Genomic DNA, 25,435 nt, shown 5'->3' on the forward strand with positions numbered 1-25,435 from the left:
ATAAAACACTGGTTCAATCACAACTAGAAGGTTATGCTCCATTCTGAGCACAACTCTTTAGGATAGGTATGGGCCCCTGAGATGTATTAATGATCGACTAGAATCGCTACACAGACCATGGAATGAGAGAGGTGATTTCATAGAAGTGTTCAAGATCATGAAGATAAAGTGAAGAAATCTACCTATTTGTTTCAGATTCAGGAATACAAGGAAACAAATGTAACAACATTGCCTAAAGAATTAAAAGAAGAAATCTACCTATTTGTTTCAGATTCAGGAATACAAGGAAACAAATGTAACAACATTGCCTAAAGAATTAAGAGACATGATGATAAATCTTTCCACACAGGTAGCTGGAATCTCAGATAAATTGACTACAAGCTGATTTTATTGTGGATTTTGGAAAAGAATTACATGAGAGTGCTGAAGTGCTTTAAGGAACTTTTAGCAACAGCTTCTTCCCCTCCGCCATCAGATTTCTGAACGGTCCATGAACCCATGAACACTACTTTGTTGTTCCTTTTTTTTTTGCACTATTTATTTTGTAATTTATAGTAATTTTATGTCTTTGCAATGTACTGCTGCTGTAAAAGAACAAATTTCATGACGTAAATCTGTGATAATAAACCTGATTCTGATTATTTGCAGCACTCTGGAGACAGAGCCAGGAAGAGAACTGATAAATACCAGCATTGCTGGACAAATTAGACTCCTTCACTGGAGCAACTCTACGATTTTATATGCTTCAGTTAATTTTCATCCCAGCGACACAAGACTCACCTTATGCAAATCTTCATAAAGCAGAAAGAGGACATTGGAGTCCATGCGATGTTCCCAGAATTCTTGAACATGTTCAAACCATGAACCATAACCCACTGGAAAAACAAAAGATACATTAAGAGCTTAAACTATTGTATTACCAGATTTAAGTACTTTAGAACTTCTGAGGAAATTCTGTACCAAAGCTCGACTTCATCGCCACACTTGAAAAAGTTGATGTACAATGATATTATTGAAAAAACTCCCAGTGCTGCTATTTGCCTCACTGGTAAAATATGGATGGTTCACAACAAATGGTATAATTTTTTTCTGAAGTTAGTAGAAACAAAAATACAAGAAAAATTATAGAGATAGTTTGACAGTACACAATCATACAGGATTCTTAAATACCACTACTATAAATAAACTTGTAGTCTTGAATGCCCACTTTCTGTTAAATAATTAACAGGATGATTTGGAAGGGGACCTTGTTAAATTAGGTCAAAGTCTAATGATCAAATCTTTATTGACATATTATGTTTTTCAAGATCAAAAGTCAGAAATAAGTCCATCCCAGATACTGAATCTCCACTGATGTCCTAATTACAACTGGCTCAACTTCTTTCCTCCCAAAAATCAAGTTTAACTGATCAGAAAGTCCAGGCTATTGTATCTATGGATTACAAAGACTCCTTTCATTATGCAGCTGGCCAATTCAAAATTATTTTAAATATCTTCCATTTCTTGTACAGGATAAAGGAAAACAATGACTTATCAAAGTAGTTCTGACACTTACACTTATCGTTCATAAACCGACGACAGAATTCCTGAAAAGTCCCTCTGTAGCTCATAGTTCGTAAAGAACGATGAAACTGATAGTATGACACCACCAAGTCTTTGGGATTTCTGGCCATGCATATAACCTGTAGAAAGAAAGTTTTGGAAATGGGAATGGAAACTTAAAATAATTTGTAACTTGCCACTATACTCATATTTTCCCATTTTCAAAATGATAGACATAAGGATTTTTACTAAAAAAAAGGTGCATCTACTTTGAAAATGAAACTCAAATACAAAGTTTTTGACATATGAAGGAGGGCAAGCAGGTGGGAGACATGAGGGGATTCCTCAAGCCATCTTACAGCAAGAGGGAGTGTGTCAATGCCGCTGCATATAGAGTTGGAAGTATTATCTATGGCACTAAAACCTGGGGAGCTCCAGCTGCTCAGACTAATCTCTAAGAAGAAAAAAATAAAATTTGGTCATGTAGTGTCTGTGGAGAGAGAAACTGTTAATATTTTGGGTCAATAACCATTTGTCAAGTGTTCTGCAAGTGTTGTTGATCTGAATCACAAACCCTATTTCTTGCTCCACAGATGTTGCCCAATTTGCCGATTGTTTCCAGCTCTTTTGTTTTTATTTCAAATTTCCAGCATCTGCAGTATTTTATTTTTGTACATACAATGGTTAGGCAAGCATTAGCAGCCATTTCAAATAGTATACTGTAAATAAAAAATGAAAGCAGTTGACTTCACAAACTTTTTGCCTGCTGTACCATTAAAATGGATCATGACTGATCCATTAATTCTACACCACTTTCCTGCACTATCCCCTTATCCCTCAATTCACTTAATATTAAAGAAAAATCTATCAATCTCCGTCTTGAATATACTCAGGAACTGCACCTCCAGATCTCTTGGATAGAAGATTCCAAAGATTCACTATCCCGTGGCTGAAGAAATTTCTTCTCATCTCAATCCTGAATAGCAGACCCCTTCAAACAAGACCATAACTCCTGGGTCTAGAAATCCTTGGCTATAGGAAACATCATCCCCGAATCTACCCTCTCAGTCCCTTATACTAATTAGCAACAGGAGGTCCACTCGACACCCTCCAGGCCTGCTGAAGCACTTCATAAGAACAAGGCTGGTCTGACTGCAACCTCAACTCCACATTCCCAGCTACCTCCAGTAACTTAGCCTCTTGCAGATCAACTATGTAACTAACTCCACCCCAAAAATATTCAGAGTTGCCCGTCACCACTCTGAGGAAGAGAGTTCCAAACATTCACAACTCTCAGTCAAAACACTGCCTCATCTTTTTTGAATATGCCACTTCTCACTTTTAAACCTGTGATCCCTAGTTTAAGATTCTGTCCCAAGTGGAAACATCCTCTCCACATCCACCCCATTAAGAACCTCAAGGAATTTACAATTCAATCAATTCCCCCCTCACTCTAAATTCCAATGGATGTAAGCCCAGCCTGATTCTTGAACAGACCTCTCAGACACTAAAAGATGGACCCTTAATCTCACAATCGATCCTGTCAAGGCCCTTACACTCAATTTGTTTACTGCACTGCACTTTTTCTGTAACATTATATTCTGTATACTGTTTTCCCTTTTTGTACCACCTTGATGTACTTGTGTATGGAATGATCTGCCTGGATGGCATGCAAACAAAAGCTTTTCACTGTATCTTGGTACATGTGACAATAATAAACCAATCACAACTAGTGCCTTGCTCCCTTCCTGAATTACAGCTATTTGTGGGATGTTACTTGTATCCACTATAGTTAAGATTAATGCAAAATATCCATTTAATCCATTCTTTTTGAAAGCATGAGGAGTGAGAAATGCTGACTACATCTCAGTAAACAAAAAAAGCATGGCTTGCAGGCAATGGATGAAAGCAGACACTAATGGATAATGTCACTCAGCTGCAGGTGAAGGGAAGAGGTCGATAAAGGCCCCCTTATCTTAATAGGAGGACCTATGTGGTCTGAAGAGCCAAAAAAAATTGTAAGAGAAATTCAAAAATAATTTCTAACTAAAAACTCCTGCCTGAAAAGCTGATTTTGAAGAATTTGATCTACGTATTAAGATAACTTTTAAGAAAACCATCAATGTTAATTAATTCCTGAGAACATAGTCACTAAAAAGTACATGACTCAGATAATATTTTACCTTTGACTGTCCATTGTGCAAATCTGTAGGTAGGAAACGATACGGCAGGTGACTCTTAATAAGGCGAGGGGACGTCAGTTCCTAAAGATAAAGACAATTAGCCTGCAGAAATCTTACTTCTTAAAGAATTTTTCTCAGGGTTCTGCTTCTTCATCCAAAGTACATCTGACAGAATACAAACAAGGAAACTGTCCACAAACAACCTACTTCACATGGTTAGCCTTGCTAACCCTGCTTGTAGAAAATCGTTAATAAGAGAAATTTATGCAAGAAAGATATCAATGAAAAGTGAAAGAATGATGCACAGTGGAAAAACAAAGGCAGATGAAAGGAGAGAATAGGCCCTATAAAATGGCCCAAGTTACCACTTAATTTTGCCAAACTCAGCTGATGGATCAGCAATCTTCCATGTTAAAATTCCACTTGGAAGAAGCACCGACAATAGCAAAGAGATGAGGCAAGGGTCTTCAACATACGTCACCAAAAGTGATTAAGCAGCATCCCCACTGACCAAGCTGGCAAAGTACTGACTGATGCTGTAGCAATGCCAACACAAGTGGAAGAAATGAACTGCTTGAACTTCTTTCTCGCCAATCAGTACAAGGTGCATTTGTCCATGAAAGTACAGGTAGGAGACAATGTTGCAAAGCCCTCATGTAAATAAAGTCACATCTTCACACAAAACACACGGTGGTTGTATCATGCACCATTGTTCAGTGGAGGATATTTAGGCTGATTTTTGAGCAGCTAGATCTGTCATCTATGAACCATGGAAGTGTATTTCACCACAATCTGTAACCTCATGGCCCAGCATTTCCCCATTTCAATGGCTAATATCTAGTCAGGGGTTTGGAGAGAATTTTAGAAGAGCATGCCAGAATCAGTCCCTTTATAGCTAAGAAATAAGTGCTAACCCGGTGAAGCTGCCACAAAAGACTACATAAGTGCTAAACAACTGAAGGACTATGTTATAGACAGAGAACTAACTAATCCCACAACCAACAGATCAGAGCAAAGCTCTGGAACACCACCACTTCCGTGCACATACATTGATGGATTTAACAGCTAATAGAAGAAGAAAGCTCCAAGAATATACTTGTCCCTGATAACAGTGTAACACCATATGTGAATACCAAAGACATCTTCAGCTTGAAGTACCATCTGGAGGATCCATTTCAAAACCCTCAAATCTAACACCCGAGTTACTTCATCAATATGAACCAAAGGTGAATTCTTACTACTGACATTGCGTTTACCTGCCAAGAAACCTGTATTCAACCAATGTAATTCACTTTGGTGACATTAAGAAATGGCACACTGCAATAGCTGCAGCAAGGCTAAAGGCCCTGAAATCATCCCAATTATAATGCAAAAGATGTGCTCCAGACTAGCAATTCACCACTATTCCAACAGAGCAAACAACACAGAAAACTACCCAGATATGCCATGTCCACAAAATAAAAATATGAAGAAATCCAATTCTGGCAATTATTGTTCAGACACAAGCAAAGTGATAGCGATGTCAAGAAAAGTCTCATCAAGTGATATTTATCAATAACCAGCTCATTGATCCTCAGTTTGAGTTCCACCAGGACTACATGGCTTGGATTTCATTATACCATTGGTCCAAACAGGAAGAAGAGGCGCATCATTTGACAAAATTTGGCAGTAGAGATCTCAATGATATTAAAATCAATGGGAAAAGTCTCCACTGGCTGAAATCACACCTAATACATCAGAAGATGTCTGTGATTGGAGGTCAATCTCAGCCCCAGAATTTCATTGCAGGAAATCCTCAGGGCAGTGTTCTCAGCCTAACCACTTTCAATGCCTTCATCAATGACTTTCCTTCCATCATCAGATCAGATGTGGGGATATTTGCTGACAGTTGCAAAACATTCAGCTCCAATTACAACTCCTAGACACCGATGCAGCCCATCCCTGCATGAGCAGGACCTGGACAACATTCAGACAAGTGACACATGTACCAGACAAGTGCTTGGTACAGACTCCAATAACTGAATCTAATGACCTCTTCTTGACATTTAACAAAATACATTTACCAGATCCCTTATCAACCTCCTGGGGATGGATAGTGATTACGCTTATGCTTAAATTTCACAGTTCATAACAAAAAAAAACAGCATGTCAGAGGCTGAGTATTCTATGATGAATGACTTACCTCACTTTCTAAATTCTTTCCACCATCTTCAAGTCAGTGTTTAGAATATTCGTCACTTGTCTGAGCAGATGCACCCCCAAACAATACTTAAGCCGCTCAACATCATTCAAGACAAAGCATCCCATTTGTTTGGGATCCTATCCATTGTCCTGATAGGATTGCACCAAGCACTGCAACAATTCAACAAAGCTTGTGAACACCACTTGCTGTGGCTGTAACTTGGAAGCACTGGTGCAGTAGGTGTCCCATCATCCTGCAAGTCTCCTCCAAGTCCTGACTTGGAACTATATTGCCATTCCTCCATTGCTGGGTCGAAGTCCTGGAACTGCTTGGCTAGCAGCACTGTGGCAGTACCTTCACCACACCGATTTCAGCGCTTTAATGAGGTAGTTCACTACCAACTACCTTCAAAGGCAAAAAGGTATTAAATGTTGGCCTTGCAAGATTCCAGCAGTAAATAAAAACAGAAAGGTGTATACTTAGTGGGAAAGAAATCTTCCAAGATGATGGGAGCTAAAGAATGAAGTGAACTGACTTTGCTGTTCATGTGTTTCAAACTGTTATTTAGCTAGATATTAAGAACAATGAGAAGTTCAAATGAATTACCCTTACCTTAATGATATCAAGGCCAGGCTGAGGATATTCTAGGACTGGTAACTGCTCATCAATATTCATTATTCCAATCTCATCTGGATCTGCATCCTGGTTCACCAAATACACCAGTTCCTGGAGGAGGCTGGTCCCTGTCAGCAAAACATACCGAATTAGCATCAAACTTCTGAGAAGATTTTGTTTCTAGTTATTCTGATATCTGCCTTCTTCATACATACTAATTATGTCCCTCTAGAACTTTCATCAAATGGTAGTTTGAGTGTTCCATTCCAAGGTCTTCACTAATACTGCTGTATGGCTAACCTGCTTATTGTATCCACCATTTTCTGTTTTAACTTAATTATACTATTTGGACAAGAAAAACAACAACAAAGCTCCAAACAAACACTAAAGGAAAAATGGAAAATATCAGGAGGTTCTCTCAAAGCCTTTCACATGGATTCTACGATGAGGCCATATTGACAGAGAAATGGGAGTAGATCCATGTTGTCCTGATTGTGAAAAGAGGGTATAGAATAGGTTGTCAAAATATTGCACAGATAATTAAAAATGAAAAATGCCTAGGCAATGTACAGCAGCACCAGGTTATCAACCAGGATTGTGAGTAATACAGATCCCATTTGTAATTACAAGTGAATGAAACTTCAAATGGATGCGAGTTCAGTACAACTGAAGGACTCCAGCTATCTTGGAATAAGTGGTTATCTTTGAAAGCTTTAAAGTCAATTGAAATCTTGAGAAATAAAAAGGGAACTGCATTAATAGAATTAACTAATTCAGTTCCCCCACCACCCACGATTCTCCTAAAAAGTTAGAGGCTTGGCTTTTAATACCATTCGGAAACTGCACAGATATCTCAATTTCCCATCCACCATTGTGACCTATCTAATTTTAATTGCCAAGTGATAAATTGGCCAACTTCCTGAATGGAAAGATTGCGATTCAATGGTTATCCAACCCACCAACAGAAAGTAAGCCGTGGAAATGAATTATGAAAATTGGTGGTGGAAGGGTACACCATAACACCAGCGTTAGTTCAGTGATGGGCCTCACAATAAAAGAGTTGAATGTTATATAGATATTAAAATGTGTTTTTTTTCTCATGACACTCGGGGAACATTCTGTACTGTGAAATTTACATAGCTTGACTTGAAGCACCACATTAGGATTTTCAAGGAATTCATTTGGGAATATTAGCCCTTGCAAGCCACCACAGAAAGAAAAAACACATTAAGGAAACATTGCAAAGAGGGCCACCTGGGCTCTGCTGATGTTTGACACAGACACCAACTGTTTAGTTCCTGCTGGTATTTGCTTTGTGAATCATTTCTCTGCCTATGTCATTATTATGAGAGACAAGCTTGTGACAAAAATAACTAGATAATTATATCAAAGCAAATAGTTGCCATGACTTCTGGGTATGTAGCCCCAGACATGAATTCATGCTGGTAAGACCCTACATACTCAACGTGCAAACTCAACTTGAACTGTAGGAGAGGACACAAGATTGAGAATTTTTAAAAATGCGGATGCTAGAAATCTGAGATACAAACAGAAAATGCTGGTCAGGCAGTATCTGTGGAAAGACAAACGGAGTTCATATTTCAGGTCAAAGACCCTTCATCGGAACTGAAGTCAGGAACATACCATTGAGAGGACGAGAACATTCATTCTCATTCAATTTTCTTGCACTCTGGCAGATTTCATAGAACACCAGGGAGATGCCTCCAAGCAGATTAGGCACAGATGTTATGTAATCAGTGGGCAGAATCATCCAAAGTGGTTTGGAGAGAATTTTGGCAAATTGAGTCCAACAGCAAAAATTGGATGTAAAACTAACAATTCATTTAAAAGATACGGTATTTGTTTCCCCACCTCTAATTGCCCCTCAGGAGGCAGCACTGTTCCACCTTCTTGTACTGCTACAGAACTTCAGTGTTACTAGTTGGGGAAATTCAGGAGTTAAACAGTGACAATGTAAGAACAGAGATATATTTCTAAGTTAGGATAGTGTGTTGGTGTCCCCATGCACCCAGTTCCCTTGCCATCCTTGGTGCTAGAGGACACAGGTTTGAGAGGCATAGTCTAGTTAAGTAACCGCAGTGCATTTTGTAAATGGTTTATGTTGCAACCATGTTATGCCTATAGTGGAGGGTGAATATTTAGGCTGGTGGATGGATGCCAATCAAACAGTCGGCATTGCCCTGGATGATGTTGAACTTCAATGTTGCTGAATATTGTACTCCTTCACACTTCTAATGTGCACATTGTAGCTAATGGAAGGGCCTTGGGGTGTCAGGTGGTGAGACACTCGCTCCTCAATGCCCCACCTTTGACCTGCTTTGTAGCCAAAGTGTGTGGCTGGTTCATATGAAATTCTGATCAATGGTGCATTGACCTTGAGGACAACAGTAATCCTATACACTATTTTTCTTGTAAAGAAGATTGGTACAGTATTGCATTGCCCAAATTGCATGAACGCACACAATCCTTTCCCCAAGAATAATGAGATTTGAAAGGCAGAGGCCAAGTACAACTGTGATCAGTGAAAGGACAGCCCAAAAGCTGATCCAGGGCAAAGATTCACTAGCGAAGAAAGTGGATCTTTGCCCATCCTTTTTGCCATATCTCTTAATGTCTCACGGAAAAACCAAAATGGAAAACATGTTTTTTCCTAGTAAATCCTCACTTCTATCATACATGTTCAATAGTACCCTGATCATAGTGCTAAAGATTAACCCCTTCCTACTCTCATGATATATTAAAAAAATTAAATTGCAAATGATAATGCCTGATGCCAGGAAAGTGCCTCCAAGTTTGAAATTGGGAATGCCAATAGAAACCAAATTACTAACATTCTCTTGCCCAAGTAAATCATCAGGCATTATGCCATCAAATCTTCAAGCAATCGTGCATACTGACACCTGTATTCTGTAATATATTATCATGAATACATTTGGATTAAAGAGAAAAAAATCTTACATACAGAAGCACTGACTTCCTGTACCAATGATAAAATTCCTGCCCTTCCCACGGTTGTATCCTTGGCCTTGTCCTACTCTACCCCATTCAATGCAATCTTATGTTGCACTCTTCACTCCTCTGATACAGATATTCCTCACTGCTGGCCATCCACTCAGGCACTACTTCTCCGTTGCTACAACTCGTCTAATTTCTTCCAATCCAATCTTTTTGGCTCAACTACCAATTATTTCCACCAATCCTTCCTCCTTCTTCCTCCTCATACTGTAAGAAGCATAAAGACTGGTTTCCAAATTAAACACTTATTAAACATTCAACCTTGTTCATAGCTCCATTCAATAACATCCAACAAATACATAACTTATACTTTTTAACAAATTGTAAAATGGATCTACCAATTTCAATTTTTGTCATACTCTAGCTCATTAATCTGCTTAATGTTTCAGCTTTTCTCATCCTATCCAAATAAAAAACAGATTGCCTCGTGCCAGCTTCCTGGCTACAAAGTGCACAAGACATTAAACCTCAGATCACATTAATTTTTTTTGTTGCCCCTCTAATATCAATGAATCATGTATTTATTTTGGAAATCTCTTGCATGATGCCATTTTGCAAAAGATAATAAAGCTCTATGAATCTTAGTATGTCCATATTTAGCAAAACAGATATTTACTCTTTCAACTGAGCTAATGATGAAAGAAACTGAACCCTATCATCTCCAACACATTATAAATCCAAACATTGTCACTCCAGATTTAACTTACTAATACTATATGAAGAAAACAGATTTAATGTATTGTATGTATTATGTATAATGTTATCATTTCAGGTGAGACATAATTGATTTTAAAACCACAAAATTGAATTCCTGATTATATGCTTTTGAATGTCCAATAACTTGCTGTTAATCAATGTGCATTCATCTCATTACCATTTCTCTAAAGAGGATTATATTTTAAATACAGGCATCCCTGTTCCATTCCTGAGAACTGTCCGTAAGCCAATTTCTCCGTAAGTTAGAAATGTCCACATCATATTGCTCTACATACATTTGCTATAATTCTTTCATTCATTGAATAATCACCCTAATGCTAACCTAATTAAACTAATGGAATACACTGTATCCAATCATTAATGAATACCATGAAACATTTTATTATTATTACAAGCTTGAAAAATGCTTAAAAATGTACAGAAGAATTTGCGCAAAGTTGAATTTCCATAAGTCAGGTCATTTGTATCCCAGGGAGCCCCTGCATCTGAAATACTGCATTGGATATGGGCTTCTATGGACTGCTACCATTTGGCACATAACTGGAATGCCAATGAACCAAAAGGTCACTACTCTGCAGAACAGAAACCACAGAATTATGATGATAATTCTTTTCATCTCTTTGGATCTGTTTTTCCCAGATTATACCCAAACTGAGTGGCCACCAGAAATATTCAAAACGTAAGCAGCCAAACCCACTGTTTTATTGAAATATCAACATGGTATTTTAAGCACTATTACCGTGATATGCACAAACACATAACACAAAGTATAGAAATGCCTGGATTGAAAATTAATATCTACCAAGCTATCTACATTCAACGGAAACAGTGAAGGTGGACAGATTTTCCATCACCTCAGTAAATTTGAGCTCGGGGATTGAAAATGAACCATACTCGCAATCTTTCCCTAGTGACCTCTGCTGCAAAGTGTTCTGCCGTAGAGTACTGAAGCAAGGACAAATCCTATTCAGCTCTAACATCACTTCTTGCCACAGCTGACAGTGCAGTCAGTCAAATTTCCTGCCAAAATTAGCTATCTAGGTACACACTGTAGAAAGTGCCTTCAGGACACTGCATCAGCTGAAGTCTTTGCACTAAGGAAAGAATAAAATTAGGTGGGGATGGGGGAGGTGGAAGAGGTTAGGGGTGGTAAGAATTATCCAGTGAAATCTTGTTACAACTGATCTAGAAAATCCTCATGTGCCTGGTCCTAATTATCATCCCTTGTGCTAGACCTAGGACCAATATACTACACCCCCATCTACACAGATAATTAATTGGCATATTCTATTACCCCTGTGTCGATGCATTTTGTAAATGTGCCCTTGAACTGAAGAGATATTGTGAGCTTAAGACATTTTCCCAAACAGCGCTTTCAGCAGAAAATGGAATTTTGAACAGGTCTATTAAATCAAGGCTATAAATAACATGTATAAGATCAGGAAGATTGCTTTACTGCAGTAGGTCAATTAGCCTATAGTATTACATCACCTCTTAGAACCAACCAATACTGGTTATTTAAGGGGGTGGAGAGAAGGGATTCACCAGAAAATAACTTCATTCATAAGCAAGAAGTAGAACATAATTCAATTTTTTAAAAATTAATTTGGAATGGAATAAATATGTAGTATAATGTGAAAAGTACCCTTCTCGTGGTCCAGCAAATTGGACGCGAGATGCAATTCATCCAGCAGCATTTTTGCACTGGTGCACCAGTGGAAGATGGATTCTGACCGTCAGCCTTGTTTTTGAAAGAATCCAGTTTATTCCTGAAGCAGAGCTCATTGTAACAAAGAATTAACCCTTTTCCTTGATATATTACCCCTATAAATATCTACGTGACAGTGAAAGGACCATTGATATCTGTGCCCTGTATGAAAATTACATATAAATGCAAAGATGAGATGCATTAGAAATTGCTGCATAAAAGAATGAAACATTGTCATAGATTACACTGATATCCTTTTTCTATTTGCAGCAACACACACAAAATGCTAGAGGAACACAGCAGGTCAGGCAGCATCTATAGAGGGAAATGAACAGTCAACGTTTCGGGCTGTGACCCTTCATCAGGACCTAATGAAGGGTCTCAGCCTGAAACACCGACTGTTCATTTCCCTCCATGGATGCTGCCTGAGCTGCTGTGTTCCTCCAGCATTTTGTGAGTGTGTGTGTGTGTGTGTGTGTGTGGGTGTGTGTGTGTGTGTGTGTGTGGGTGTGTGTTGTTACAGATTTCCAGCGTCTGCAGTCTCTCGTGTCTCCTTTTCCTATTTATGAGTGACTACTAGTTGTTTTTACTAATGGCTATACCTCAGATAATGAGGATGAGCCAAATTTTATTTTCAGTAATTTAGCCAGCAAACAGCATCGAGTTTTCAGAGTTTGAGTTTGAAGCACAGTGCAGCCACCATACTCTAACCCACTGAATGTGCCATACGGTTCACATTTGCCCAATGAAACAAATTTAAAAAAAAAGTGGAGGCATGCACGTTTCACATGCTAAACATACAAATCATGCAGTAATTCCAATTAAGTAACACCAAAAAAAAATTTTTCATCACCAAAATAATTTATATCAACAAAATTCAAAAGTAGATTGTGGTCAAAAAAACTCAGACTATTTGATTTATATCTTTTAAGTTAACTACAATTCAGAGATGTTATGAAAAAACTATGAAAGTAAAACAATAATCTCACTGACCAGCAAGGAAAAGTGCAGAGCTCACCAAAACATCGCTGGTGAAAACCAAGGCTTTCATTTCTGCATCACCAAGGATTGAAGATCAACAATCATCCCCCTGCTCCACACCTCAAATCACCTCATCTCTTCCACTTACCCCACTTGGATTAGTCTGCTGGCCAGCCAACCAACCCCAAGACGGCCTAGACTAAGAGCTTGGACTCTTGGAGATTGAATTGTCATACATATTCAGTTGTCACAAAGAAACAGATTCTATTTGGATCTTATTTCAGCCAAAATATTATTTTGGGTAAATCTGCATTGCCAGGGTGAGTAGTCAATAGCAGAAAAAAAGTTGTGCTTTAGATGTGCAAACTTTAAGTTACACAAGGCAAGCAGAGGCAAATTTGGTCTGCGCCTGCTTGCATTTCTTGGATCAGCTGTTTTGCATTTCCTAATAAAGTGCACGGAAGCCACTAACCCTCCAGTCTGACTGAAGGGTCTGGCAGTACACTGAAAGTGTAGCAGAGAATGCAAAAATGCTTGGGACATTTAGTTCTCTGCCCTGGATACCTCATCTAGCTTTCTGTCCCACATTCCAGAGATGTCCACCACCACACTATCTAGTACAAAGCCAAAAAGTAGATAACATTGCAGTAGACATTTTTGGAATCTGGGACAAAAACACAAACGAGTTATCCAGGACAGTGAACGAAATGTCCCAAGCACTTTTGCACTTTGATTTGTTCTTCCAGTTTACTGCTGGAGCCCTCACTCAGACCCGAGCTTTTAAAGCTTCAAGGCATTTTATTTGGACCCCAATGAAAGCAATATAAACAAGAAAGCTCAATGTTCTTGTTTACATTGCTTGTATATTCCATCCTGAATGAAAACTAGGTTCACCATTTTTAAATACGAATTAAACTCCTTTGCAACTGGATCCTTGACTTCCTGACCAACACACCACAATCAGTAAGGATAGGGAGCAACACCTCGGCCATGAATACCCTCAAAACTGGTGCCCCGCAAGGTTGTGTCCTCAGCCCCTTACTTTACTCCCTATACACTCAAAATGGCGTGGCCAGATTCTGCTCTAGCTCCAGCTCCAGCTCCATCTATAAGTTTGCAGATGACACCATCTTAGTAGGCTGGATTTCAAACAACAACAAGACAAAGTACAGGAAGGAGGTCAACAGCCGAGTGCCACTGTGTCAAGAAAACAACCTATCCTTCATTTCAGCAAAACAAAAAAACTGGCCATTGACTTCAGAAAGCAGAGTGGAGTACATGCCCATCAATATCAGTGGTGCTGAGATGGAGATTGTTGAGAGCTTCAAATTCCTAGGTGTAAATATCACCAATAGCTTGTCCTGGTCCAACCACAGAGACACCATGGCCAAGAAAGCACACCAGCACCTCTACCTCTTCAGAAAGAGAAGGAAATTTGGCACATCCTTACTGAACCTCACCATTTTTCATGGATGCACCATAGAAAGCATCCTATCCGGATACTTCACAGCTTGGTATGGCAACTGCTCTGCCCAAGATGGCAAGAAATTACACAGAGTTGTGGACACATCCCAGTCCATCGCGCAAACCAGCCTTCCCTCCATTGACTCTGTCTATACTTCCCGCTGCCTCAAGAAAGCAGCTAACATAATCAAATACCTCTCCCACCCTGGTCATACTCTTTTCCCCCCCTTCCATTGGACAGAAGATATAAGAGCTAGAAAACGTACACCAACAGGCTCAAGGGCAGCTTTTATCCCACTGCTATAAGTGAGATAAAATGGAATGGACCTCTTACACGATGAAGATGAACTCTTGATCTCTCAATTTACCTTGTCATAGTCCCTTGCACCTTATTTGTCTAGCTGCACTGCACTTTTTCTGTAACAGTAACACCATATTCTGCATTCTGTTATTGCGTTTCCCTTTGTACTACCTCGATTTACTTATGTTTTGGAACGATCTGTATGGATGGTACGCAAAACAAAGTTTTTCACTGCATCTCATACATGTGACAATAATAAACCAATTACATCAAAACATTAACATGGGACATACAAGTTCACTTCTATACTCCAGATAGATCTATCATTTACTACATCCTTCAGACCATATACAGCAGAGAACACCAAGGATAAGAGCTTGGACACATGGAGTTTGACTTATGATGCATACTCATCTATTGTGGTAATTAAGCTGCTCCATTTTAACTACTCTCCCACTTCTCTCCCAGTGATGTGAGAATTCCAAATCAATTTTTATTTGCTTATTTTTAACCATTAAAAAAAGTCACATCCAACAGAAAAAATACATGCAAAAATCTATATATTTATGCAAAGGATATATAAAGAAAAAGAATTTTCAGAAACTAAATGATAAACATTTAATATCTGTGATGGCTACCATACTTTATTCCAGGATCTTTCTATTTGAAATTGCCTCTCTCTCCAACTATGCACCTCAATCATCTATGACCAACATATTTTGAGGATTATAATCTCGCACAGATGGACTTTTTCTGACCAGGGTATACTTAATTATCAAATATTTTTGTTTATATAGGAATTGGGGTGTCTGAAGGAAAGTGTAATTCAATTTTATTTTTTCATATGTGCAATAGTTTGGTCCATAAACAATCTATCTGCATCACTATTTATTAAAAATGTTCCAATCATTTTAAGTTCAAATGCAGAGAATAGGGGATTTGCAGATGGAAATTCTTGTGTGCTATTTTGAGCATACTCATCAATGCATTCATATTCCATTCACATGCACTATTTTCAAAGGTTCATTAAGCCATTTACTTGATAGATCAATTTATAAAAGAATTAATGAAAATAGTACAAAGGAATTTCAATCCTTTGAAGTAAAACAAATCTAAAAAGCACTATTGTTAACGCTGGTTTGTAATTCTGTCATCCTGAATTAAACTAAGATGAACTAAACTCCACATAGAAACACTAACACGAGACATTCAAATCCATTCCTCCTACATCTTACTCATCTAATTTCCTTCAGGAGTCTTCTCAACTATTCTCTCACTCCTGAAAGTATATATCAGGGATTATTGATTCGCCAACAGAAGCTCTATTATTAAATCCTAACTGTCATGTTTCCTACAGATAAGCATCCCTTCTGACCACATCTGCCTTTAATTAACAATCACAACCCCATTGTCTTCTCTCTGTGGAAAAAAATCCCTTAACACGCAGGAGACAACTGTGTTATAAGAATCAAATGTTGATCATGGATGCTACTCTAAAACTTGGAATGTACAACCCCCAAAGAGTTTTTAAACATTCCAAATAACCTAACAAATACAACATACCTACATGTTACGGCTATCCCAATTAATCAGTCATTATGATGAATTGATCAAAGATCAAACTATTATCATATGGTCAACTATGTTAATATCATTCTGACTTTTAAGTTACAATCATTTCAACAAAAAGACCTGATGGATTTGTGACAGATCTAAAGAAGGATATTACACAAGTCAAGATAAGAATTGATAAAGTCCTACAATTTCCTGTTTCTTGTTAGATGACTTCTTGCCACAGAACTTTTGCTGATAATGGGACATTACGTGACATAGGATGGTCTGGTCTTCATACCGGAGAGAAGAACAAAATTAATTAAGTTTAAGCAATCTTAGTGTGGAAAAAGGTCCACAGGATCAAAACCCCATAAGGCAGCTCTATTGGTCAGACTTGCTAGAAAATATCAAGCAGATGGCATTTACAGTGAAGAGTTGCATTTCAAAATGAAGGGACAGACTGTGGCTAAGTTCATCTTGTCTCAAAGGGAAAGGTTCCAGCAGTTCACGAAAAGATCACTGCCATTTAAGTTTCGATGGATTTCGGAGGTCAGAGATGAGGTGACAATTCTCATCGCCAATCTCAGAATCCTGGCCACGGCATCTTTTCTGGCCCCGACTTCGACTGGTTGTCCTGATCCAGATCTGGCGCGAGTCAGCCAATTTTCCCTGTAGGACTGTTGGAAAACAAACCAGAAGTAGAAGCCAATTTCCTCTGCACCTGACCCACATTATACCAGGGCCCAAGAGTACTTGATGGTTATAGTGAGTGCCAAAACTTAAGAAATATTCCTCTGTTGCACATTAAAATCTCTCCCCTAGCTTATAACAAAAACTATATGTAATTAGGCCAATATAAACAATCCAGAGAAAGTCATAACGCAAGCATGATGGGAAAGGAGACACAAGGCCTCCAGATCAGCTCAGTACTCAGTGATTACAGTCTGAGCTGCAAGCACAGAAAGACCTAACAGCTTGTACACAAGCTCAGTAAATCTCTGACCAGCACTGTCAGTTTGTGGCTCTGTGCTTTATGTTACATCACTCCTTTGGCCTTCCTTGCTAATGTCCAGCTAGCCGCTATGTTTCACCAAAATAAATGCTTCAGAACATGAGAAAATGCTACGTTAGATTTGCTGCCGTTTTCTATCCTGAAAGTGTGAATAATACTATCTTGACTTCATTCCATTCAGCACATAGAACATGATCCAGAATTGCTTGCTATGTTTATTATGGGATAAATGCAACTTCATGCAAAAACAAAACCTGGTTGATTTCAGGGTGCAGAAATCTTTAACTAGGAGGAGGGTGAAGGAGAGAAAAGAGAGGAGGACAATGCATGCATTTATACAGAGATATTCACAACAACAGCATTTTCCAAGGCACTTGAGACTTTGATGGTGCTGGTGAAGGGATGAATATTTTGAATGTCAAAGGATAAAAGCTCAAAGGACCTTTTGAAAACACCTCAAAAAGAATGCTGAACTTTGGCTTAATGCCTCCTCCAAAGACTACTTCTCCAACAGTGTCACACTCCCTCTGTATTGAAGTGCCAGCCTGCATTATGTGCTCAAGACAGATGTGGGCCTGTAACCTTCTTACTCAGAATTGAATCTTCTACATTTGGCAAAACTGAACAATGGTCAACTACTCACAAAATTAATTTTGGAGCTTGATACCTCCAGCAAAAGGAATGAGAGAAGGGACTTGAACCATATTGCAGGTAGTTTTAACAACAAATTACAGCAAATATAGGAAAGAAACAGTGCTTGTTAAAGACATAATCAAAGCTCCAAATGCCAAAACAAACAGGAATATTTTACATGAGATGCAAAGCTTAATCAAAGAAGAAGGGTCAACAGAGGATTTTAAAGAAGGTGAAACAGTGGAGGATTTTTTTTAAAAGAGAGTGAATTCCAGGAAGGGCAAAGAGCACAGAACCAAGGATAGTGAGAGAAAAAAATAAGAGGAGTGGAGAAAGGTTGAAGGACTGCAGGTTACACAGATTGAGCAATAAAAGGATTTAAACCCAAGGCTGAAAATATTAAATTTAATGGTGAAAAGAATGTGTTTTGTGTCAGGATTCAAGCAGCAGGCTTTTGGCTTTTTGATGAGGAGTGGAACATAAGTGTAAGTAATATAGGCATTGATAACTATTGCAATGGCAGACTGGCAGAGATGGGCAGTGTTGCAGAGAGAGGCTTTTTAATGAAGAGTAAATGAAGTAAGGGGCTCACCCCCCCTCCTTCAGTCAAGTCTGCTCCAGCCCAAGGGAGAAGTCATGAAGATTGAAGGAACTGGTGGCAAGATTAGAGTTTGCGGTAGGGGCTGTTGTTTTTGGAAAGAAACGTTGCTCAAACAAAAGGGGATATAGGCAACAGAAGACACTGGGTCAATATGCTGAAAAAATGTTTTTACAATTATTACTGTTTATTTCTTCATTTAACATGAAATGCAATCTATAATGTAATAAAATATCATGAAAATTTCTGAATTCAGTGTAATCTTATGTATAATTGAGTCACACCAAACTATTTTCCAACATAATTCCTGCTTAAGGAGAAACGCAGGTTGCTGTAAAGCAGGTAGTTCTCAGGGTAGAAAATGAATCAGATATTACTTTCCAAATTCTATAGGATCAGTGAGTATCTTGCCAATTACATCCTTCCACAAAAACACAAAGCATTTATTTCAGGCCTAACTCTCAGCCTTTTACTCTCAACTGTCAGGACATTTGCAGACTAAAACATGAAATAGTCTACACACATTCATAATAAAAGCAGATTAATTGAACATTTTCCCCAGTATGTTAGACGATATTAAAAGAAAATAATTAAACAGACCATTTTATGTATTTGGGTGTTAAAATTACCAAGAAGCATAAGGACTTGTTTAAAGTTAACTTGCTACCTTTAATTGATCACATTAAACAATTATTTACAAAATGGTCCCCATTATCTCTATCATTGACAGGCCGAATTAATGTGGTTAAGATGAATATTTTACAAAAATTTTTTTTATATCTATTTCAGGCGATTCCAACTTTCATCCCGAAATCCTTTTTTGACACTATTGATTCAAAAATTCTTTCATATATATGGCAGAATAAAAACCCAAGGTTAAGTAAGAAATATTTACAAAAATTAAAAAAGGATGGGGACATGGCTTTGCCTAACTCTAGATTATATTACTGGGCAATTAATATCAGACATTTAATTTTTTGGGCACAAGATTTAGATGTAATTCAATGTCCCAAATGGGTATACCTTGAGTATGAATCAGTGCAAGGATTTTCATTAGTTTCTATTTTAGGAGCCCCACTCCCTTTTGCACTTACTAAATTGAGTAAACGTATGACTAACCCAATAGTTAAACATACAATACGAATATGGTTTCAATTCCGTAAATTCTTTGGATTGAATAAATTTAACTTATCAAGCCCCATTCAATCTAATTTTTTCTTTCAACCATCCAGAATCAACTCAGCTTTTTCTTTATGGAAAATGAAGGGAATAACATGTTTCCGTGATTTATTCATTGATAACTGTTTTTTATCTTTCGAACAGTTGTCTAATAAATACAACTTGCCTAGATCACACTTTTTTCCCAATACTTACAGATTAGAGGTTTTTTTTGAAAAGTTACTATGTCTTCTTTTCCAACTCCATATAAAATTGAAATTACGGAAAAAAATTTAGGTTTTAATCCCTATCAGAAGGGCTTGATAGCAATGATTTATGATCTAATTATGAAAATACATCCAGAGACACTTGATAAAATTAAGAATGAATGGGAAAGAGAACTCCAGATACTTGGACCCACAGAGACACGGAAGAAAATTCTTCAGTTTGTTAATACATCTTCAATGTGTGCCAGACACTCTTTGATACAACTTAAGGTGGTCCACAGGACCCATATGTCGAAAGACAAGTTAGCCCGTTTTTATCACCATATAAATCCTATATGTGACAGATGTAATTCGGAGGTGGCTTCCCTGACACATATGTTTTGGTCCTGTCCTCTTTTGGAAAAATATTGGAAAGACTTTTTAATATTATTTCAACTGTATTGAATGCTGATTTACAACCTCACCCAATCACTGCAATTTTTGGGCTACCAATGATGGAATCTGGCCACTTATCTGCTGCTGCTTGCCGTATGATTGCCTTTGTTACATTAATGGCCAAGTGATCCATTTTGTTTAAATGGAAGGATCCAATACCTCCCACTACTTTTCAATGGTTTTCTCAAGCTATATCATGTTTAAACTTAGAAAAAAAATAGGAGTGGCACTGTTGATTCTTCGCTTAAATTTGAGGAAGTTTGGAGTCCATTCATTCAATATTTTCATACGATATAGATCCCTTTTCAATAATCTTTGAACTTAGAGGAGTGGAGTTGACAACATAATAATGGTCTGTTTATTGAGAAATGTCAGTCCAGTTTTTTTTTCTTCTGAAATTTATTTCTAGTTTGTTTCATTTTATTACTTATAATTCTTTTTCAATTTGGGTTTTTTTTCCATATAATAAATCTTTTTCTTTCTCGTTTTGACTTTTTTGTAATATATTCATTTACTAAGAAACCGTGGGGCTTAGAATATATTTTTTTTATTCTTTATGACTATATACGTCATGATTGTCCTCCCGATCTCTTTGTATTACGCGTATAATTACCGATGTTACATTATTCTGTATTAATTAGAAAATTAATAAAAAGATTGAAAAAGAAAGAAAGAAAGAATTAGAACAAGGCATCCTGATTTCAGAAGGAAAACTTTAGGGGACAAGCTTGACGAGTTCCCTGAGGGAGATGACAGTTATGGCAGATGGGGAAAACATAGCTGACGTTGCATACATGAATTTTCAGCAAACCATTGGCAAGGTATCACAAAGGAGATGAACTGAAGAAAATTAAGGGAAAGGTAGCAAGCCAGATTAAAATTGGTTTGAAAAGAGGGAACAGGATACAAGGGGAAATTCGTGCCTGGGCTTTCTCCTCCCAGAGGAGCAATCTTAGGTAGACTTCGACCTTAATTTAAAGAACAATGGCTTATGGGCTTGCGTACTTGGGTGGTTTATATTCGGCACTGTGCTAAATCACAAGCTTCATTGGGTTCTGCTTTCTCAAAAAAAATGAAGATGTTGGTATGCTTCTTCTCACTTCCTCAGCTGAAATGTTTAACAAACTGATAAAATGCACCAAATAATAAATCAATGTGGAAATCTTTTCTCAAACAGAAATTATTGTAAAAATTGTTATCTTGAAGCTTTATTTTAAAATAAATTTCACTCTATGATTCAAGATTTACACAATTTCTATGTTTAAAAAATTGTGATGATAATATTTTGAGTGAATTTTGTATTCATTGTGAAGGACATTAGCTGTGGAAATGCAAAATTCAGTTCTCGTATCATTGCCCATGATGATCATTTTAAGCAACACTGGCATCTACACAGTAAATATTCTTGTCTTAACTTTACACTCGATGATGGAAAACATCTTTCCCTCCATTTTTCACATCAAAACCTCTTATGGTCTCAGTGAATGTGACTGTCAATATAAGATACTTTGTGCTGTACTATAATGCAGGATTGAGATATCTCAAGCTTATTCTATGGTTCATTGAATCCTTACAGAACCTCAAGGCTAGATCCAAATTGTTTTTGGATGTGACAGAATACTGTGCTAACCAAATGAACCATCGACTCATCCTTACGTTTTAATTTCAACAATCATTGATTTTTACTTTGGCAAAGTTGAGTGCACGAGGCAAAACAATGGAACGGAAAAATGTGCCATAAGCAAGATGTTTTAAATTGTTGAATCCAGTTAATTTTCCAATATGAAATCATTGTTTGCAGGAACAAGGGACATAAACATGGTAATTATGCCACTAAAATTACTAAGGAAAAAATCTGATCACCTTCAGCTAACAGTTATTTCCTGCTCATAGCTCTGCTTCTCTCAGATGCGAGCAGGCAGTTTTGAATTATTTGTGATTTGAATACGCAAGTCAAAGTAGTAACCGTGAGTTATGCAGCAAGTAATTTGGCCTCACTGAACTTCAGGTTTAGCTGCATCTGGCAAGACATTTAGGTTGCAAAGAAATTCTTGAAAAATAAGTTACTTGTTTTATATACAGCAATGAGCAGAATGGCGATTTACTACACTACTGCATCTTTCAGTGTGGACTGAGGGCCTTCGCAGTCAACTCTCAAGGCATAATCAAACATCACAACCTGACAATGGTAGGAATTCAGCAAAGAAACAAATGAATTTTAGGAAAGGAGGGGGGATCGTGAAAAGCAAGGAGAATACAAAAAAAAACAGGCTACTGCTGAATCCAGCTTACTGCCTGGCATGCAGATCCTTTACAGTGACAAGCTGTAACAGGATATGATGCGGCTTCTTTACACAACCAATGGTACTATTCCATCCCGGATGCACAGACGTCTGCTAACTCAGAATCCTGAACTCTGCCTAACCTGAAGAAGTTATAGTTCCCCATTAATTCTCTTGCTAGTGACTGCAAAGGTAAACTAATAAAGACATGTAGACTATTATTTGGCACTTTTCACATCTCTTTCAAGACATCTCCAAGTGATTTCAACCAATAAAGCACCTGCAAAGCTTAGTTCTTGTAATGTATAACAATGTGACAGGTAATTTGTGATGCTGGCTCAAGGATGGAACTCAGAAACTCTTATTCTAAACTTAATTGATGGAAATATAAATACACCATAAAATTGTTCTTCGGTGAGACGACTTTAAATTCATAGATATACTGGTATAAATTCCATCTTTTTCCTGCTAAAAGTGGCCTTGAACTGGAATAGGTATCTAAAGATGCTATTCAACATTTACATCGATATGATCTGCAGAATAACTGGGTGTGACCCAACAGCAAAGATCTACCTATCATTCTGCCACCAGGTATGCTGCCCGATAACTCTGGTCTGCTCACATTTGGGGGGGCAACACTATATCAGGGCCTACAATTTTGCATTGCAGAGCAGTTCCCAATAATATAACAAATGCAACCCAATGAGAACTAAAATGTTTTCCACATTTTTATTTAATTGACCTCTGCTCACGCACCTACAATGGCACACCTACAGAAATTCCACGTAAACAAGCTTCATGAATCAGTGCCTGCACCATCACACACCATTTTCCGCACATGTGGAAGTAGTCTAAAGGAATTTCCAAAATTACAACCTGGGATTGGCAGTGGGCAAATCATCCTGTGGTTTTCAGCAGAACAAGTCAACAGTGGTAATTTTGTAGCCTTCAACATCAGCTGAACAAGACCATTCTTCAGTTAAAAAGCACACCAGACAAAAGGCAGGTGGAGGCGTGGGGGGATGGGGGGGGAGTCGGGTGAGGGGATGGGATGGGGCGGCGGGGGGCAGGGGATGTGGGAGCTGAGGAGGGAGGGTAGGAGGACAGGAGGAAGGAAGGATGGAGGACGGGGGATGCGATGGGGGCGGCGGGGGGAGGGAATGCGATGGGGGGAGGGGAGGGGGGAGGGGGGAGGGGGGAGGGGGGAGGGGGGAGGGGGGAGGGGGGAGGGGGGAGGGGGGAGGGGAGGGGGGAGGGGAGGGGGGAGGGGAGGGGGGAGGGGAGGGGGGAGGGGAGGGGGGAGGGGAGGGGAGGGGGGAGGGGAGGGGGGAGGGGAGGGGGGAGGGGAGGGGAGGGGGGAGGGGAGGGGGGAGGGGAGGGGGGAGGGGAGGGGGGAGGGGAGGGGGGAGGGGAGGGGGGAGGGGGGGGATGGGGCGGGAGTCGGGTGAGGGGATGGGATGGGGCGGCGGGGGGCAGGGGATGTGGGAGCTGAGGAGGGAGGGTAGGAGGACAGGAGGAAGGAAGGATGGAGGACGGGGGATGCGATGGGGGCGGTGGGGGGAGGGGAGGGGGGAGGGGAGGGGGGAGGGGAGGGGAGGGGGGAGGGGAGGGGGAGGAGGGGGAGGGAGGGGGAGGGGAGGGGGGAGGGGAGGGGGGAGGGGAGGGGGGAGGGGAGGGGGGAGGGGAGGGGGGAGGGGAGGGGGGAGGGGAGGGGGGAGGGGAGGGGGGAGGGGAGGGGGGAGGGGGGGGATGGGGCGGGAGTCGGGTGAGGGGATGGGATGGGGCGGCGGGGGGCAGGGGATGTGGGAGCTGAGGAGGGAGGGTAGGAGGACAGGAGGAAGGAAGGATGGAGGACGGGGGATGCGATGGGGGCGGTGGGGGGAGGGGAGGGGGGAGCGGGGAGGGGGGAGGGGGGAGGGGGGAGGGGGGAGGGGGGAGGGGAGGGGGGAGGGGAGGGGGGAGGGGAGGGGGGAGGGGGAGGGGAGGGGGGAGGGGAGGGGAGGGGGGAGGGGAGGGGGAGGGGAGGGGAGGGGAGGGGAGGGGGAGGGGAGGGGAGGGGAGGGGAGGGGAGGGGGAGGGGAGGGGGAGGGGAGAGGGGAGGGGGAGGGGAGGGGGAGGGGAGGGAGGGAGGGGGGAGGGGGAGGGGGAGGGAGGGAGGGAGGGGGGAGGGGGGAGGGGGGAGGGGGGGAGGGGGGGGGGGGGGAGGGGGGAGGGAGGGGAGGGGAGGGAGGGGGGAGGAGGGAGGGGGGAGGGGGGAGGGGGGAGGGGGGAGGGGGGAGGGGGGAGGGGGGAGGGGGGAGGGGAGGGAGGGGGGAGGGGGGAGGGGAGGGAGGGGGGAGGGGGGAGGGGGGAGGGGGGAGGGGGGAGGGGGGAGGGGGAGGGGGGAGGGAGGGAGGGGGGAGGGGGGAGGGGAGGGAGGGGGGAGGGGGGAGGGGAGGGAGGGGGGAGGGGGGAGGGGAGGGAGGGAGGAGGGGGAGGGGAGGGAGGGAGGAGGGGGGAGGGGAGGGAGGGAGGAGGGGGGAGGGGAGGGAGGGAGGAGGGGGGAGGGGAGGGAGGGAGGAGGGGGGAGGGGAGGGAGGGAGGAGGGGGAGGGGAGGGAGGGGGGGAGGGAGGGAGGAGGGGGGGAGGGGGGGAGGGAGGGAGGAGGGGGGAGGGAGGGAGGAGGGGGGGAGGGAGGGAGGGGGGGGAGGGAGGGAGGGGGGGGGAGGGAGGGAGGGGGGGGGAGGGAGGGGGGGGGAGGGAGGGGGGGGGAGGGAGGGAGGGGGGAGGGGAGGGAGGGGGGAGGGGAGGGAGGGGGGAGGGAGGGA

At 40.8% G+C, this 25,435-nt stretch overlaps 1 protein-coding gene across 2 annotated transcripts in view; it reads right to left on the reverse strand.

Annotated features, from left to right (window-relative positions):
• sult4a1 (sulfotransferase family 4A, member 1) overlaps positions 1 to 25,435 on the reverse strand; it is a 42,331-nt gene that overhangs the window by 9,148 nt on the left and 7,748 nt on the right. For both annotated transcript variants that reach the window (XR_007957520.1, XM_052030417.1), the window contains exons 2-5: positions 6,520 to 6,650; positions 3,726 to 3,806; positions 1,556 to 1,682; positions 781 to 875 (exon numbers count right to left, since the gene is read on the reverse strand). Coding sequence is in view for 1 of the 2 variants with exons in the window: in XM_052030417.1 (XP_051886377.1) it covers positions 781 to 875; positions 1,556 to 1,682; positions 3,726 to 3,806; positions 6,520 to 6,650 (434 nt within the window). In the remaining variant the exon portion in view is untranslated. The remainder of the gene's footprint in view (positions 1 to 780; positions 876 to 1,555; positions 1,683 to 3,725; positions 3,807 to 6,519; positions 6,651 to 25,435) is intronic.

The sequence above is a fragment of the Pristis pectinata genome, chromosome 15, assembly GCF_009764475.1.
Source record: "Pristis pectinata isolate sPriPec2 chromosome 15, sPriPec2.1.pri, whole genome shotgun sequence".
NCBI classification, from domain to species: Eukaryota; Metazoa; Chordata; class Chondrichthyes; order Rhinopristiformes; family Pristidae; genus Pristis; species Pristis pectinata.